At 51.7% G+C, this 16,227-nt stretch overlaps 1 protein-coding gene across 1 annotated transcript in view; it reads left to right on the top strand.

The window, feature by feature from the left end:
* Igsf21 (immunoglobin superfamily member 21) overlaps positions 1-16,227 on the top strand; it is a 219,527-nt gene that overhangs the window by 123,053 nt on the left and 80,247 nt on the right. The window contains exon 3 of the mRNA XM_021161084.1: positions 15,999-16,120. Within this exon, the coding sequence (XP_021016743.1) occupies positions 15,999-16,120 (122 nt within the window). The remainder of the gene's footprint in view (positions 1-15,998; positions 16,121-16,227) is intronic.

Below are 16,227 nucleotides of genomic sequence, written 5' to 3'. Positions count from 1 at the left end.
GAGCTATACAGAGAAACCCTGTCTCGAAAAACCAAAAAAAAAAAAAAAAAAGAAAGGCCAGTGTATATTCATGGGGCACACTGTTGAGCGGATCTTTCAGGGTGTTTCTGGAGAGGATTAGTGGGAGACCAGAAGGCCTGCCCTGGATCCAGGAAGACTTGCCCTGCAGGCTGGGGTCCACAAATGAATAAAAAGAGAGAGAGAGGAGAAGCCAGCTAAGCACAAACACTCCTTCTTTTCCCTGGTCTGCCAAGTGTGAGCCGGCAGTTTCCTGTTCCTGCTGCCACAGACCCAAGCAACTCCTGCCTCTGTGCCTTCCTCACTACAATAGACTAAACCCTCAAACCATTAGCAGCACAGGCCCTTCCTCCCCTAGGTCCCTTCTTGTCAGGTGTTGCTCACGGCAACAGAAAAGGTGGGTACCAGCTGCAGAGGCCTGCACCCAGGCCTTGTTCTATGTACCGGGGTCACCTTTGGAAGATCCAGGCAAACACTTAGTGCTCCTGCCAGTGAGGAGCACATCGGGCCCTGGGCATCCTGTTCCTCGGGACCAGCTGCCTTCTGCCAGCCACGCTGGTGCGAGCACACAGGTGTGAACACGCTGGCCTTAACACACTGGCATGAAACACATTGGTGTGAACACACTGGCAGAGCCTGAGTGCTCTCAATGGGGTTGAAGCTGAGGGGCTTCCCAACACTCTGGAAGATTCCTTTTGTTCCTGGTTTTGGTTTTTCAAGACAGGGTTTCTCTGTGTTGTTGCGCCCACATCGGCCGGCAAGGAAAGCGCAACAAGGTCGGATTCTTCTCAACAGCTTTATTGCAGGAACGCCTCGATGCTGCTACGGGAACCCGGGGCACCCAGGGAGGACTCCTTATATACACCCCAGCACAGGGAAAAGCTTTGTGTCCTCCTGGGATTGGTCAGTCTGCCGGCACCTTAATTTGCATACACACCCTCGGGAGGGGTTGGCGCCAGATTCTGGCTAGCACCTGCGCAGTGGTGTTGTTTACGGCCACAGTGTACCGGAAAACGTGCCATCTTTTAGGCGTCGGCTGCCTACACTGTGTAGCTCTGGCTGTCCTGGAACTCACTCTGTAGACCAGGCTGGCCTCGAACTCAGAAATCTGCCTGCCTCTGCCTCCCAAGTGCTGGGATTAGAGGTGTGTGCCACCACTGCCTGGCTGAGGAGAAACCTCCTTACATCCATCTCTCTTCACCATCCCTGTCTTCCTCACATGCATGCACACATACATATGTGCACACACATGTGAGCATGTACATACATACACACAAAGCTAATACATGTTCCAAACCCTGGCTTGTCTAAGGAAGAGGGGCAGAGGACAGAGCATTCTCAGCCACCTGTGTCCCCATCAGTTCTCTCCATATTTGGTGTTCTCTGCCCACCCACTCCAGATGCCCCTGCATGGTAGGCACCTTTCTCCCTAACTCATCTAGGGCATACCCACCCAGCACTGTTATGTGTGACTCAAGGTTGCTTATAACTCACTGATGACTTCATACCAGTGACTGACCACGGCGATGGGGGTGACATTGTCAGGCACACTGGAAACAGGCTGGACCTGTGACGGTGGCTTTCCCTCCCACCTCCCGTGCAGATCCCAGGACCCTTCATGCCACGCTGATCAGATATGAAAAGGGAGAGAAAACCCTCCCTCGGGTGCCATCAAAGCTGTCAGTCACTGCTCCCATGCTAGGCTATGTGTGGATCTGATTCCCCAGCAGCCTTCCTGCCAACTGCATCATTCTCCTGCTGAGACCACACCTTTGCCACAGTGAGAGTCACTGGCCAGTGCGGGCCATTTCCAGCCTCCACTTTGTAGGTTGAAGAGACCTGGAGGAAAGCGGGGCCTATGGCATCTTGGGGCATCAGGTCCCAAAGAAGCCAAAGCGTAGGAATGATGAGTTCTCTGGGTCCAGACAGGCCCTGAGGGCTAGCTCCTCTGCCCACCTCATAGAGTCAGAGACAGAGGGTGAGCCTTCGTGGACCCCCGTGCAGTATCTGTTAGCTAGTACAGAAGCCTCGCTCCATCTTTGAGCCCCTGACAGCGACAAAGCCTTGACTTTACTCAATGGAATCTGTCACTGTAGAGTGCCTAGTGGACGGCGTGGGACTAAGGGAACCAGCTCATGACAGCTTGCCCGGGCTTTCTCCGGTTTCAACTCATAAGGCTCCTGGGTGAATGACCAGTGTGCTGTGGTTTTCTGTGTGTGTGCATGCATGAGTGCGTGTGCATTGCGTGTGTGTGTGTGTGTGTATGTCATGCATGAGTGTGTGCATACATGCATGCATGCGTGTGCGTGTATGTGTGTGTGTGTGTGTGTGTACATGAGGAATCATGCATGCAGAGAACAGAGGTCAACATCAGGGCTCTTCCCCAATTGCTCACTGCTTTATTTTATTTACTTGTGTCTGTATGTGTACATATATGCATACACATACACGTATACGTGCATACATGCATATGCATGTATGTATATATGTATACATACACACATATACACACACACACATACATACATACATATGGGCATGTTCATGTCATGGAGTGCTTGTAGAAGTCAGAGAACAACCCTTAGGACTTAGGAGTCACTTCTCTCCTTCCTGGATCCGAGATCATGTCAGACCTGTACAGCAAGCACCTTTCCCTGCTGAGCTATCGCTCCGCCCTCCCCCTTACATTGTGAGTCAGGGTCTCGCACTGAGCCTACAGCTCACTGAATCAGCTGGACTAACTACTCAGCGAGCCCCAGGGATCCTCTCATCCCCACATTGCTAGTATACACCACCGTGGCCAGCTTTTACAGGGGTGATAGGGATTTGAACCCGGCTCTTTATGCTTACATGGCAAGCATTTTACTCCATCCAGATGCCTTCCCCACCTCTGCCTTCCCCACACACCCAGAGTGGCCCCATGACCACTCTGTAATATAGTGGCTGCCTGTCAGCCTCAGCCTTTGGTCCAAGTCCTCAGCTATGAGGCCTTGGTTGAAGCCTGTGGCCCTTGTGTTGTATGGAGATGGTTCTGCCCCCTGAGGCTATAGACAACGTTGTCGCACTGCAGGGCCTTTGCAGCTGCTCTGACCACCATTATCCCTCCTGACTCCCTCTCACTACCCAGGTTTTACTGAAAATCCATGTTCCCTAGACCTAATCCTCAGACTGTCTCTTAGCTTCTGGGACCTGACTATTTTAAGAACTTAGCACAGAGCTTAGTGTTCCCTTGGCCTGTGGGTCTCTGATGGCTGTAGGCATACCTGGCTCTGTCTCCCCAGTCCCTGAGACCAGAGGACACACAAGGCAGTGACTGTGGACCAAACATTTTTGTCCTTACCTCAGGGAAGGGGGCTACTGCACCCCATTCTACAGACAGGGAGATGCTGAGTCTGGGTCTCTCCTTGGGTCACCTGGAATGCGGATCAAGGCTACATTGACTACAGATCTGACAGGCTTCCTGTTCCTTCTCTTAAGTCATTCCGTCTGTGCAGTTCTGGCTCTCTGGGAACAAGAAAACAAAACATACCATAGATCTATAATGAAAAGCAAACGGGATTGTTTTTTTTTTCCTGGTTGTAATAATACCAAGTGTTTGTTCAAAGCCAGGTAAAGATTATTTTTAATATACTGAGAGATCTTTATTGGACAACCTCCTTGTAATAAGACCTTCCGCCAGACTATTCCATTCTTTCCCAGGCTCAATGGGAGAACATGCCCCCTGCTGAGCACAGGGGCAGTGGGAATTCTGTGTACTCCTCACAAAGACTCAAACTGGGAGCCCTCTCCATTGTGCCCTATAGAACAAGGCTTACCCTCTGGGCTCCATAGGGAGTCAGGGCTTCTGGGTGAGACCCAGCTCCATCATTAATGAACCTTTGGTATATCATGAGACAAGTTTCTCAATGTCTCTGGTAGATGTCCAACAAGGTCCACCGCAGAGATGATGGGGTCTGGGCTGGGAAGAAGGCTCAGTTGGTAAAGTGAAAACCTGTCTTTGAATTGCTAGAACCCAAGCAACAATCTCTGTGTGTATGTGCGTGTCCACTTGTGTGTGCCTGTGTATGTGTGCATATGTGTGTGCATGTGTGTGTGCATGTGTGTGTGTGTTGCATCCCTGTGACCCCAGGGAAGTCAAGACGGAGGATGGAGTCAGGCAGCTCCCTGGAAGCTTGCTGGACAGCCCCTAGCCTACTTCATGAAGTTCCAAGCCTGTAGAAACCCTGTCTAAAGAAACAAGATAGACAGACTGTCCTGCAGAATGACGCCCCAAGGTTTATCTCTGCTCTCCACGTGCACCCACACATATGCAGGCACACATGCACACGCACAAGAAAGGAACCCCTTGAGGATTTTGCAATTCACTGTATGCAAATATCACCTTAAAAAAAGGCTTATTAATGGAACATGAACTCTTTATTGTGGCCTCTAGGCAGGAGCCAGGCAATTTAGGAGCCAGGCAAACTGATGTGTGTGATTTACCAGGCAAGGTACCCAGTGAGTGAGGCAGGTGGATACCCGGAGAGACAGAGACTAGGCCTATCCTCAGAGTTCAGTCTCAGTGCAGAGGCCAGGCAGGTACCAGGCACACTGCGACTGGGTTCTAAATTCCTCATGCTCTTCTGGGTGTTTGGATAGACTAGGAAGCAGAGAGCAGCGACCAAATCACAAAGTCACAGAACCTCACCCAGGGCTCTGTGCCTCAGATCCCCATCTGTGCTGTGTGGAGTGCACACCTGTCCCAGGGCTTCTCCCAGGACTGACTGCAGAGGACTCTAGGACTCAGTCTCTGTCTCCTCATCTGAGCTTTGGCCCCTTCCTCAGCCACCCACCCTGATGTACCATGCTTACCCACCCACGCTAAATGAGAACACAGCCCCTGACCTACCCAATACACTTCCCTTATCTTCTCTAATCTGATTAACTGTCCATCCCCTCCCAATACAACACAGGGTGCAGAAGAAGAGAGACTTCACACCCATGCCCCGTGCTTCTAAAAGAGTCTCTGGTAAATAGTAGAAATCCAGGACATTCTTTTTTTTTTTTAAAGATTTAATTTTATATGAGTATACTATTGCTCTCTCCAGACACACCAGAAGAGGGCATCAGATCCCATTACAGGTGGTTGTGAGCCACCATGAGGTTGCTGGGAATTGAACTCAGGACCTCTGAAAGAGCAGTTAGTGCTCTTAACCGCTGAACCATCTCTCCCACCCAAGGACATTCTTATTGAATGAGAAATAAGTGGCCACAACAACCTGCAAGGTCCAGTGTGGCCCCCTAACTGTACACATCTACCTCCCATAATCTAACTATTGTTCAAACTTCCCCATAGCAGGTAGAAGAAGAACTCCGAGGTGAGCCATCCCAGTTTCATTGGACAAATAAGGAAATCGAGGCCAAGGGGTGGGATGTAAATTTCCCAGCATGCCCTGCCAGTGGCTGAATGGACATGGGGATCCTCTTGTCAGAACTCTGCCCTCCCTAGCAGGCTGCTGAGCTTGTGTTAAAGGTCCCATCCCCAGAAGCAGCCAGCAGATGGACAGACGGACGGGTTTCGCTTGGCTGAGCTGTCTATGATACCGTGTTAATTACACAGGGTGAGAGATGCCAGCCAACACTGTCTGCAGTGTAGCTGGCCTGGTATAGCAGGTGCACAGGCTGGCGTGGGGAGCTGATGGCCACAGCCACGGATGTGCTGGCGGCTAGACCTGCTGACATGCCCCAACTGTTTGCAGCACCACTGAGCATGGAAACTCAGCCACATTGTCACAACAAGGCCCCTCCCCAGGGACTGGCACCCTTCCCGATGGCAGTGGTTGGACTTATCAGCCCTATCCTGGCAGCTGTCTTGCAGTGACAGTGTCCACACAGGTGTGCTCTCAGACAGGGTGGAACAGGGCTCTGGGAACGGAGTCCTGGAAGACTGTAGGTGTGTCACAGCAGAGCTCTGTGACAGAGACTTGCACACACATACACAGATCCTGGGACCCAACCAGGCGGTGCTGTGTCCTGTACCTAACCCAGACTGCTCTTGAGATCGGAAGACCTCATGAGCAGCTCTGAAGATGACCCAGAAAACGGTCTCTTCTGTGTCCATCTGTCAGAGATCCACTGTATATATTAGCAGTTAGGGGACAATTTGATATCCCTGGACTCAAAGACCCTCCTTAATGCTTTTGGCTCCCCACCTCCATCTCAGTGGAATAAACAATACCAACCTGTGCCACATTCCACAGCTGACAATGGGATTCCCACTCTATCCAAGGAGTGTCACTACTGGACACACAGAATCCAGAGCGTCTTCGGTGCTCCCTGGGTGTGCTCCTCCTACCCCCAACGCCTGACACTACCCGACACACTGAATCCAGAGCATCCTTAGTGCTCCTAGGATGTGCTCCTCCTACCCCTGACTTACAACTGAGAACAGATGTGGGATCTAGAGGTGCTCGCTCACCTCAGAAAGTGGATGCTACCCAACTCAGCTCTGCAGTGTGAATTAGGGCCTCTGCCCAGCTGCTGTAGCTCAGGCTCTTCCACCACAACCTGCTTTCCAGCTGACATCATGAGACTCCCCATGCAACCTAGTGATGGTGTTGTGCTCTGAAGTCCGAGAGCCCAGCCTCGGTCCTGTGGGGCCTTTCCTGTCTCTCCCTGCTTGCTAGCCTTGCAGTGGGAGGAGGGTGCACAGGAAGTGATGTGGGACCCTTGTGTATCTAGTGGCGTAAAAGAGCTCAGGAAGCCTTGCTTGGGTGTGGGCGATGTAGAGACAGCCAGTCTGATGCTTTTGAACTCCTATGGAACCCTGCCCTAGTTGGTACCTTCGGGGACATAATGACTGGGCTGCCACTGGGTGAGGAGGGCACATTCACCAGGTGCCATAAGCAGATACGCACATACCCCACACCCCATAAAAGTGTAATCATTTACACACACACACACACACACACACACACACTCAGAGAGAGAGAGAGACAGACAGACAGACAGACAGACAGACAGACAGAGACAGAGACAGAGACAGAGACAGAGACAGAGAGACTGAGACAGAGACAGACACACAGATAGACACAAGCCACCGGCAGCTCAGTACATCCGGGCCCCACAGACACTTTCCATCCCCCGACCTCCCAGAATGCAGGCTCACACTGATGCACATGCTCATCCATACAAGCTGCCTCTCAGCACCACCCCACCCCCATTAGCACAGGCATCCCACTGTCTGTTCACTTGCCCACGTGGCAAGCTCAGGACCCCTAAAGAAGCTGACAACCATTCTGCTCTCCTCTACCGTTTTCAACGCCACCCCCCCCCAGTCCCGTCCCTGAGTGCCTGTCTGCCATCGCACCATAACCAGATGCGACAAGGCAATTTATGATACCAGCTGTCTCTGTCAACACCGGATCTCCCACACACACCAGGGAAGCCAATCACCCCAGCCCAGCCAGGAGTGGGAGCTCACAGAGGTGGCACAGCAGGGTAAAGTCGGTACCCAGGGAGGTGGGTGGCCTTCACTTCAGAGCTTCCCCCGACCCCCTTCTCCTCCTTGGCTCGAACACATCCTCCATCATCCCTGCATCTGTGGCTACAGCTCCCTACCAGAATAGAGACGAGATGGGACTAAGCTGCAGAGGAAGAGTGGTCCAGGGTCGCCATGGCAATAAGACCAGCAGAACCTCTGCCCTTCCAAACCAAGAGGACCATAAGTGGCTTCATGATTGTCCCCTGGCTTCACTCCACATCCCTTCACAAGCATCTTTGTCCAGGTTCCCCTCTCCTAAAACACCTATCCCTTTCTCGGCCCTGGCCCTGGCCCATATACCCGCCCTGGGAATCTTCAAAATCAGACTCATTGTCCAAAAGTCCCCTTTACCTCGTGCCTGGCAGGCAGCCTGGGCAGGTCACTGTCCTTCTCTGGCTGCACCCCATTGTCCCTCCACACACCCCCTCCCCCGCTGTAGCTCCAGTGTACACACAGAGGATATGGACAGCACCAGCTCCATGCTGCCGCCCTGCTGGAAGAATCAGGAAATGCAGGGCTGGCTAGGTGAGAAGCCAGTTTCTCACTTGTCCGCATCTGCTTGGCTAGAGATGCCTCAGCACAAACCCAACCTCGCAGGAAAGACGCTAATCTTAGGCACACAAGGAACTCAGGCTGGGCCCGACTCACCTGAGTTATCCTTTGATGAAGCTCGGTTTGCCTGATGTCATCTTGGGTCCCTGCTCAGCTCTCCTGGAGCACGAAGATAGTAGATAGCTAAGGACAGGAGTCCTGGAGAGTCCATACCTTCCTTTGCTGAGCTATTCGTTTATTTAACAAATGTACCTTGAGGACCTACTCTGTGCTTGTCCCATGCCAAGCATGGGGAAGGGACCACTGGATGACAGTTGTATGGTGGAAGTTTCTACAATCACTTTTCATTGTCTCCCACAGCTCTGTCTAGATCAGAATTGAAATTCCAGGCCCGGAGAAGCCATTTCCCTTCATCTTTACCAGTTCCTGCCTATTTCTTAAAGCGTTTAGGACAGGGTCTCACATAGTTTCAGCTTACCCTGAACTTCTCATCCTTCTACTTCCGCCACCCGTGTCCGGGGATTATGGGTGTTCTGCCTCAGTTTTATGCACGCTGGTCAGACCCTCTACCCACTGAGGCTCAGAGCCGCTCCACGCTATGGTTGGTTCTGAGTTCTGTCACTTGCACAGCCTGATGTGTGTTCTTTCTGCCCTCTGAAGTACCTACCAGAAGACCAGCCTTACTTTTTCTCATTCACAGCGAGGGTCTGAGTGGCCTTGCTAGGGACTTGAACCTGTGCCTGGCTGATGTAAGCTCCCAGGGGCTAGCCATTCCTCCACATCTAATCAGTTCATTAAAGTCTGCCTGGCAAACACTCCCTTGCGCCGCCCAGGACACAGAGACCTCAGCTGCTCCATTTCCAGGAGAGCGAATTCCTTCCCCGCTGGAGAGGAGTGGAGTAATGTAGGCAGGCAATTTAAACAGCTCCACAAACCCGCAGTTTCCACTCTCTGCCACTATTACACTTCCTGGCCGCAGCGGGATTGGCCCGTAAGTGGGATATCAAGTTTATTACAGCTATTTCCAACCTGTAATTGGTTTTGTGGAACACAAAGAGAAAGGCTGGGGGGGGGGAGGTGATCCCCTCTTTTTTTTTCTTTTTCATTTTTTTCCTTTTACGGATGGTGGCATCTAGGGGTATTGGTGAGAAGGCTAACGTTGAAGACATATTTGTTTTTTTTCAAATTAAAACGTGGCTGGCTGACCAGTGGGCCTCCTGCTGCTAGCTGGACTGGACCTGTTGGCGATAAGTCTATGAGTCTGCTTGTAAACCCATGTAGCTGGGCCTCAGCCAGGATTGCTGGAGGTGGAGGGAGGGGACTGGCACTGAGGGCATGGTGGAGGGATGTGACAAGTTGTGGTTAGCTAGGACTGGCTATCTAGAGCTACGGCACTGGGCCATACAGTAGACAGGGTAGGCAGAGGCTACCAGGTCTCATTTTTCCTCGTGGAACATTTGGGGAAACTGAGGCCTAGATTAGGAACAGTACAAAGACAACTTGTAGATAATAACTTGAGAAACATGTAGAAGGAAGGTTGACATGGTAGGGCACGGAGAAAATAGCTTATTGAAAAAATACCTACTGTGTGCTGGCTGCCCAACCTGGTCCCACGACAGTGTGGCTCCTTGGAAGCTGATTGTAACTAACATATACTGACCATGTTTGCATCTGAGTCTGTACTTACAAGCCATGTTGTGCAGATGGTAAGAACTCAACAAACGCTGGCCATGATCAGTCCCCTACCCAGGACGTCACTCTCTGTAAATTCAGCTCCCTGTGTGTGAAGGCTAATCTTTACCATCTGTGTAACTGGATTTAGAATCATCATGGACATCCATCCTCTGGGAAACCCTCTGGGGATGAGGCTAACTGAGGTGAGGAGCCATGCCCTGAAAGAGGGCAGCACCATTCCAGGGGCTCAGGCCCCATGGTGAATAGGAAGTAAACACCAGAGCCCATCTCTCTCTCTGCTTCCTGAGTGTGGTTGCAGTGTGATCCGCTGCCTCCAGCTCCTGCCTCTGTGCCTTCCCTGCCGAGGTGATGGGCTGAGTGAAAGCCCTTCCTTCCTGAAGTGGCTTCTTGGGTGTGTTATCACAGAAGCCAGAAAAGCAACTGAGCCCTAAGACATCCAATAGGAGAATCACCCTTGGGGAAGGAAGAAGCCACAAACCCTGGTCCTCAGGTGGGGCTCTGCAACATGTCTCACAGCGGCCTGTCTATCTGTCTGCCCACAGCCCCCCTGAACTGTGGCATCATGGGGTGTCTCAGAGCCCCTCTCCAGGTTCTCCTCAGAGCACCCTGGCTGCCTAGCTGTTCTGAGGATTAAGAGTCAGGTCTGTGCCCTGCACCCTTTTTTGAGTCTGTTCCCTGACCACTGGCCTTCTAGTGCCTTTCCTGGGTTGTACCGTGCTTATTTTCAGACTTCTGAAGCTGTCATAGGAGCCTCGCACTCTCTAGCACTAGCAAAGAGGGCGGAGAAGAACAAGGCCCCCTGCAAGCCACTCCCCTGTAGGTCTTCACAAGGATGAAATTGTAAGTTAGAGAGGTGGCCCCACCCCAGGCCACAGGTGGAAAAGGAGATCTGAGAGATGAACCTACTTAAAGAGCCCAGAGCTAATGATGATGACATGAATAATGATCTGTGGCAGAGTAGGGACGGGCTGAGACTTGCTTCACAGCCAATTGTCCTCCTAGACAGGAAGAACCAGCTTGGGTTTAAGCTGTCCCCACAGACCCAGCTGTGGCCATCAGTCTGTCACTGTGACACAAGACCTGAGGAAGCTTCCGTTTCAGGGAAGAAAAGGTTCATTTAGCTGATGGTTTTGGAGGTTGTGGTGGGGAGGGTGTAATCACATAAAAAGGTCCCTCGGCTCATGGCAATCAGACAGAGGGAGGGAAAGGAGAGGGAGGTGGAGGGGAAAGAGCGAGACCTACACATAGGATGGTACCAACCACATGTAGGATGGCCCTTCCCCTTAGTTAATCCCCTGGGAACTTCTGACTATGACCCGCACAGACACAGACGGAGGCGAGTCTCTCTCTCTAGCCTTCAGATGTTGCTCACTAAAGTCTGGCGGAACCTACACACCCTCTACAAGATTTTTCTGGTCACCTTCCCTCCCAAGGAACTCTCTGTACCTCCAGGAGCATCATGGGTAGCTCTTGGACACAGGCCTGTCACTGCGGACTTACCCTCTCCGCTCATGTCTCCCAGATGGCTGTGAACCGAGTTCTACCCTTACCAGATCCTGAATGGGACAAGAAGGGTTGTGGGTGTGCCACAGTCCTCTCTTGTCTGAGGATTGAAACTGTGACCTTGTCATTCACCAAGCCTTGCCTACCCTAATGGCCCAGGCTTATCCCAGGACCCCTGACCAATGGGAGCATCCTAGTATCTCCGTGTACGTCCAAACATCTGGTCCCTTCCCACCAGCAAATGGTCAAGATAAAACATGTTTCCCCCCTCACCCACTGCCCCAGAGGGGAATCTGTGACTAAGGACCAGCGGGGACAGAACATCCCTGGCATCCCAGCAGCTCAGTAAACAGAGGCACGACTCACACTCACAAGCTGGAAGCCAGGCTGGACTGCCCATAGTGAGTTTCACTGCCGCTAGAGACTGTCTCAGAAAAGGGGGGGGAGGTAAATAAAACCAAAGAAAAGCAGGCTCGTCCTTGAGGCTCTCCTGCACCTTGTCCTGCAGCAGGGATTTACAGCTCAGGTAATTTCTCCTTGCCTTATCTGGAGTGTCGGGGTGTGCTGATGTGTGGGGGCCAGTGTATTTTCCTAGTCATAAAGCCCTCAGTCCCAAGGAATAAATTTGAGGAGACAGTTTTACTGACAGACTTTTTTCTCCGTTGTGTAATAAAAAAATAAAATGGAGTGAAATTTGAGATTGGGGTGATGAAGGCTGAGAGTTTTAGAAGGAGATTTTTTTTTTTTTAAAAGACTGTACCTGGGACTAGAGAGATGGCTCAGTGGTTAAGAGCACTGGCTGCTCTTCCAGGGATCCTGAGTTCAATTCCCAGCAACCACATGGTGGCTCACAACCATCTGTATTGAGATCTGATGCCCTCTTCTGGAGTGTCTGAAGATAGCAACAGTGTACTCATAAAATAAGTAAATAAATCTAAACAAACAAACAAACAAAAAGCAGTACCTAAAGGCAGGCAAGGCTGGAGCCAGGGGGATACTGGAAAGCCTACTGCTGTTCTCCTGATCCAGCTGTCATTCAAGATAAGGCCAGGGGGCAGCTAGGCAACCTTGGCAGTCTGGCAAGATAGGCAGGGAATGTCAGGCCCCAGTGTAGGGCTTCAGTTGTGTCTTCAGTGGCAGAGTGGTTAGTTATCATTGAGCTGTCTTCCCAGGACACAGGGGTGGGGGCACAGCACACAGAGGAGAGGTGAAAAGTCCCCCAGCCTTGACATGTATATGTGTGTACAAGTATGTGTGTTTAGGTATGCATGTATGTGATTGTGTGTACATACATGACCATATATATGTACAGTGCATGTACTTGCATACAGGTGCATTTGCATGTGTTCATGTTCACGTTTGTGTGTGTACACGTGGAAGCCAAAGGCCAACTTTGTATCATTCTTCAAGTGCCGTCCATCTTTGTTTTTAAACTGGCACTCCCTGATAGGCTAGACTCACTGACCAGGGAGGCACCCCATGACCCTGTGTCTGCCCCCTCACTGCTGGGATTACAAACACAGCTTTTTTCTATGCTCTGGGGATTAAGCTGCCTCTGTATTTCCAGTGAGCCACACCGTGTGGAGGAATGCTTTGAGGGGGCCCTCTTCATCAAAAGGGCCAGTTATAGTCCAGGAACCTCATATGTTCAGAATATGCCATGTCCCCCGGGAGAGAAGCAGGTCAGAATTGTCTCCCAGGGACTGGAAATGGCAGCCCAGCAGTTAAGATCACTTGCTACTCTTGCAGAAGACCTGGATTTTGTTCCCAGCACCCACATGACAGCTCACAACCATTCTAACTGCAGTTCTAGGGGATCTAATGACCTCTTCTGGCTTCCACGGGCATGTGCATGATGACAGACAGATGAGCAAAACACTCATACTCATAAAATAATAAAATATATAAGCAGAATTGTTTCCCAGTTGAGGGTCCCGGTTGAAAAGTAATTTGGTGTGTCTGAGGGACCAAAGCATCCTTGAAGGGTTGGGAAGAGGGCTGTGATTGTAAATTTGTTCTGATTTGCAATTGGCCAAGCCGCTCAGGCCTTCTCACCCCAGACCCTGCATCACATGGCCTCGGTCCACTGCAGGGCACGCACTGGGTTAAGACATTAGTCTCAGAAGCATGCTGTGGGTGTCCCACTTCCTGGGTAAGTGTCGATACTCACAGAGGTCTTCTTATTCTTGGTTACTCCTAGTCTATGGGACAGGTAACAAATGTGACACACAGTTGGTGCCCCGTAGGACCTGGCTGGGTTACACCAAGCCTGTATTCTAAACCGCCCAGATGGAGTCTAACTCAGCCTGGGCACAGATGAGTTCAGAGAGGCCGGTCCTCCCAGTCGGAGGACAGATGCCTGGGGAAGCCACTCTCAGCTTCTCCCCACCCCTGACCATCCTCCCTGGTAGCACCCCCTCTCCTGCTTCCACCCGCGGAGCCGCAGGGAGCTAATTCCACGTCTCCAGGCCCGGGCATGAGGCCGCCCCGTCGCAGGCTGTTAGCGCGGAGCCCAGCTGAGCGGCGAGAGGCTGCAAGCTCGCGGTCTATAATAGAGTTGCTGAGACAAGCGGAAAACTGCAGCCGAGTAAACAGATAAATAATTGAAACAGTGACAACTCATACCTTGCTGCTTTGTGGAGTAACGCTTTCATTAGCAGGAGGCTGTGGAGACCAGGCGTGCGCATCGGGCGGCCGCTGCTGGGAAGCCCCCGACACTTGGGGCTGGCTCTACAACAGCTGCAAACAGCAGGACCCTGTGGCAGCCTGTGCCCCAGCTCTGACTTTGCTGCTACCCCGAGCCCCCTCCCTCCCCAGCAGTAATCACAGCAGGCACTCAGGTGGAATGGAGACCTGGTGGCCTCCTTCTGTCCCAAGGGTGTGGCTACAGGAAAACAAAAGCTAGTGCCCCATGCTGACAGACCCCTGCTGCCCATCCCTGGGTCGGGCCACTCCATTGGACTTGCTTCCGGAGGATCAGAGGAGTTGATAAGCAGAACCCAAATCTGACCCAGGGTGGTCGGTGCCTGCGGGGGAAGGGCACGGCTTTGTCCTTGGCTCCTCTCTCTTGTTCCAGGCGCTCTGAACAGAGTTCCTTTCACAGAGGCAGCTTAGCTGATCCCTCCTGCTTTTGACAATGGCTCTCAGTCCCTCTCTGCCTGGACAGCCATTGCGCTAGCGGGCTGACTCCTGCACCTCCTGGCGGAAGCAGCTTAAGTAACGCCCTTGTGGGAGCTCTCCGCCCTCGGAAAGTGGGCTTCCCTCTCCTCTGGGCTCCCATGCCTTCCAGGGCCTAACCTGTCAGGATATCTCCAGCCTATGGGATGGCTCAGCCAGCGCTTGTGGCTAAAGCCTGGAGACCTGAGTCTGATCCTAGGAACCCATAAGGAAGAGAGAGAGACGTGACTCTTCAGAGTTGTTCTCTGAGCTCCACAGTCACCCCTCACACATCATGTGCACATATGTGATAATAATTATAAATATATAATAATGTAATTTTAATAATAAATGTAATATATAACTATATTATATATAAGTTAAATATGTATACCTATATTATAATAAATATATTGTAATATAATATATTGTAATATATAGTTGTTGTTGTTGTTGTTGTTATTATACTAAAAAGGAGAAATGGTTACAATATAGCTTAGTTGTCTTTCCCTGTTTGCACACTGATGGTCCCCTGGCCCTCCACTCTCCCCTTCTTACTATAGCCTGCTCCCTCTCCTTCCTTCCCCCTGACTAGGACTCTGGGACCTGGCCCTGATTCCACAGTTGACTCTACACAGCCCATTCTGGTCCTGCCCACAATTCCGCAGGCCCTGCTAGCCATGTCTGCAAGGCAGTGACATCAGTCCGTCATGGTGGTAGGATCTCCTGGTACCTAGAAAGACCCAGTGGGGAGAGGCTGCTGGCTCTGCCCCATATCCTTTCCTCCCAGGGTTTGCAGAATTGAAAGTCCAGTGTTTCTCTGCTCGGAAGCTGAAGCCAGAGGCCAATGCTCTCTCTGATGGCTAGCACTGGAGGGAGGGAGCCAGGGTCACTCACAATCTTGAGCATGTGAAAGCCTTTGACTCCCGGGCTCTACATCCAGGGCTCCACAGTGCACTGGGCTTTGACAAGAGGCAGGAGAGGAAGGAGCAGGGCAGGGAAGTTCAGTGGTGGGTGATCTTTGTCTCCTCTGGGGCATGGTAATGAACTTGGCCTCCTGGGACCAAAGACTGTCATTCTTTCAATTTATTTGTTTGTTTGTGTATGTGTGTGTGTGCTTGTGTGTACGCGTGCACGTATGTATGTGTCACAGTGCCTGCAGAGGCAGGTCAAAGGACAACTGGCAGGAGTCAATTGTCTTCTTCTACCATGTATGATCCAGGAATCAAACTTAACTTGTCAGGCTTTGGCGGCAAGTGCCTCCACCTGCTGAGCCATCTCGCCCACCCTATGGTTCTTTTTCAAATTCCTCAGCTGTCAGTTGGCGCTTAGATTCAAAGACAAGGGAGGCCTTACAAAGACTATCAGCCAGGCAGCCTCCGTGATCTACAGGAGGGATGGGCATGGAGCATCAGGGGCTGCAGCAAAGGGTGGGGAGGGACTCTTTAGCAAAAGAGGGTAGGGAGGGAAGAGCCAGAGCGGGGCCAGGCCAAGGACAGCAGTGGCCAGGGCAGGCTGGGCACTCACCCGTGGCTCCTCTGCTCATTGGCAGGTGACAGATGGCGGCACCATCAAGCAGAAGATCTTCACGTTTGACGCCATGTTCTCCACGAACTACTCGCACATGGAGAATTACCGCAAGAGGGAGGACCTTGTGTATCAGTCCACTGTGAGGTGAGGCCACCTGGGCTGGCGGCTGGCTGGCAGGTGGGAGGAAGGAGGGAGGGGCTGGGGTGGTGCTTTTCCATCCCCTAGACACTCTTAAACAGTGGCTCCCAAGT

This window comes from Mus caroli, chromosome 4, assembly GCF_900094665.2.
Source record: "Mus caroli chromosome 4, CAROLI_EIJ_v1.1, whole genome shotgun sequence".
Classification (NCBI taxonomy): Eukaryota; Metazoa; Chordata; class Mammalia; order Rodentia; family Muridae; genus Mus; species Mus caroli.
This window is presented reverse-complemented; position numbering and strand designations above follow the sequence as displayed.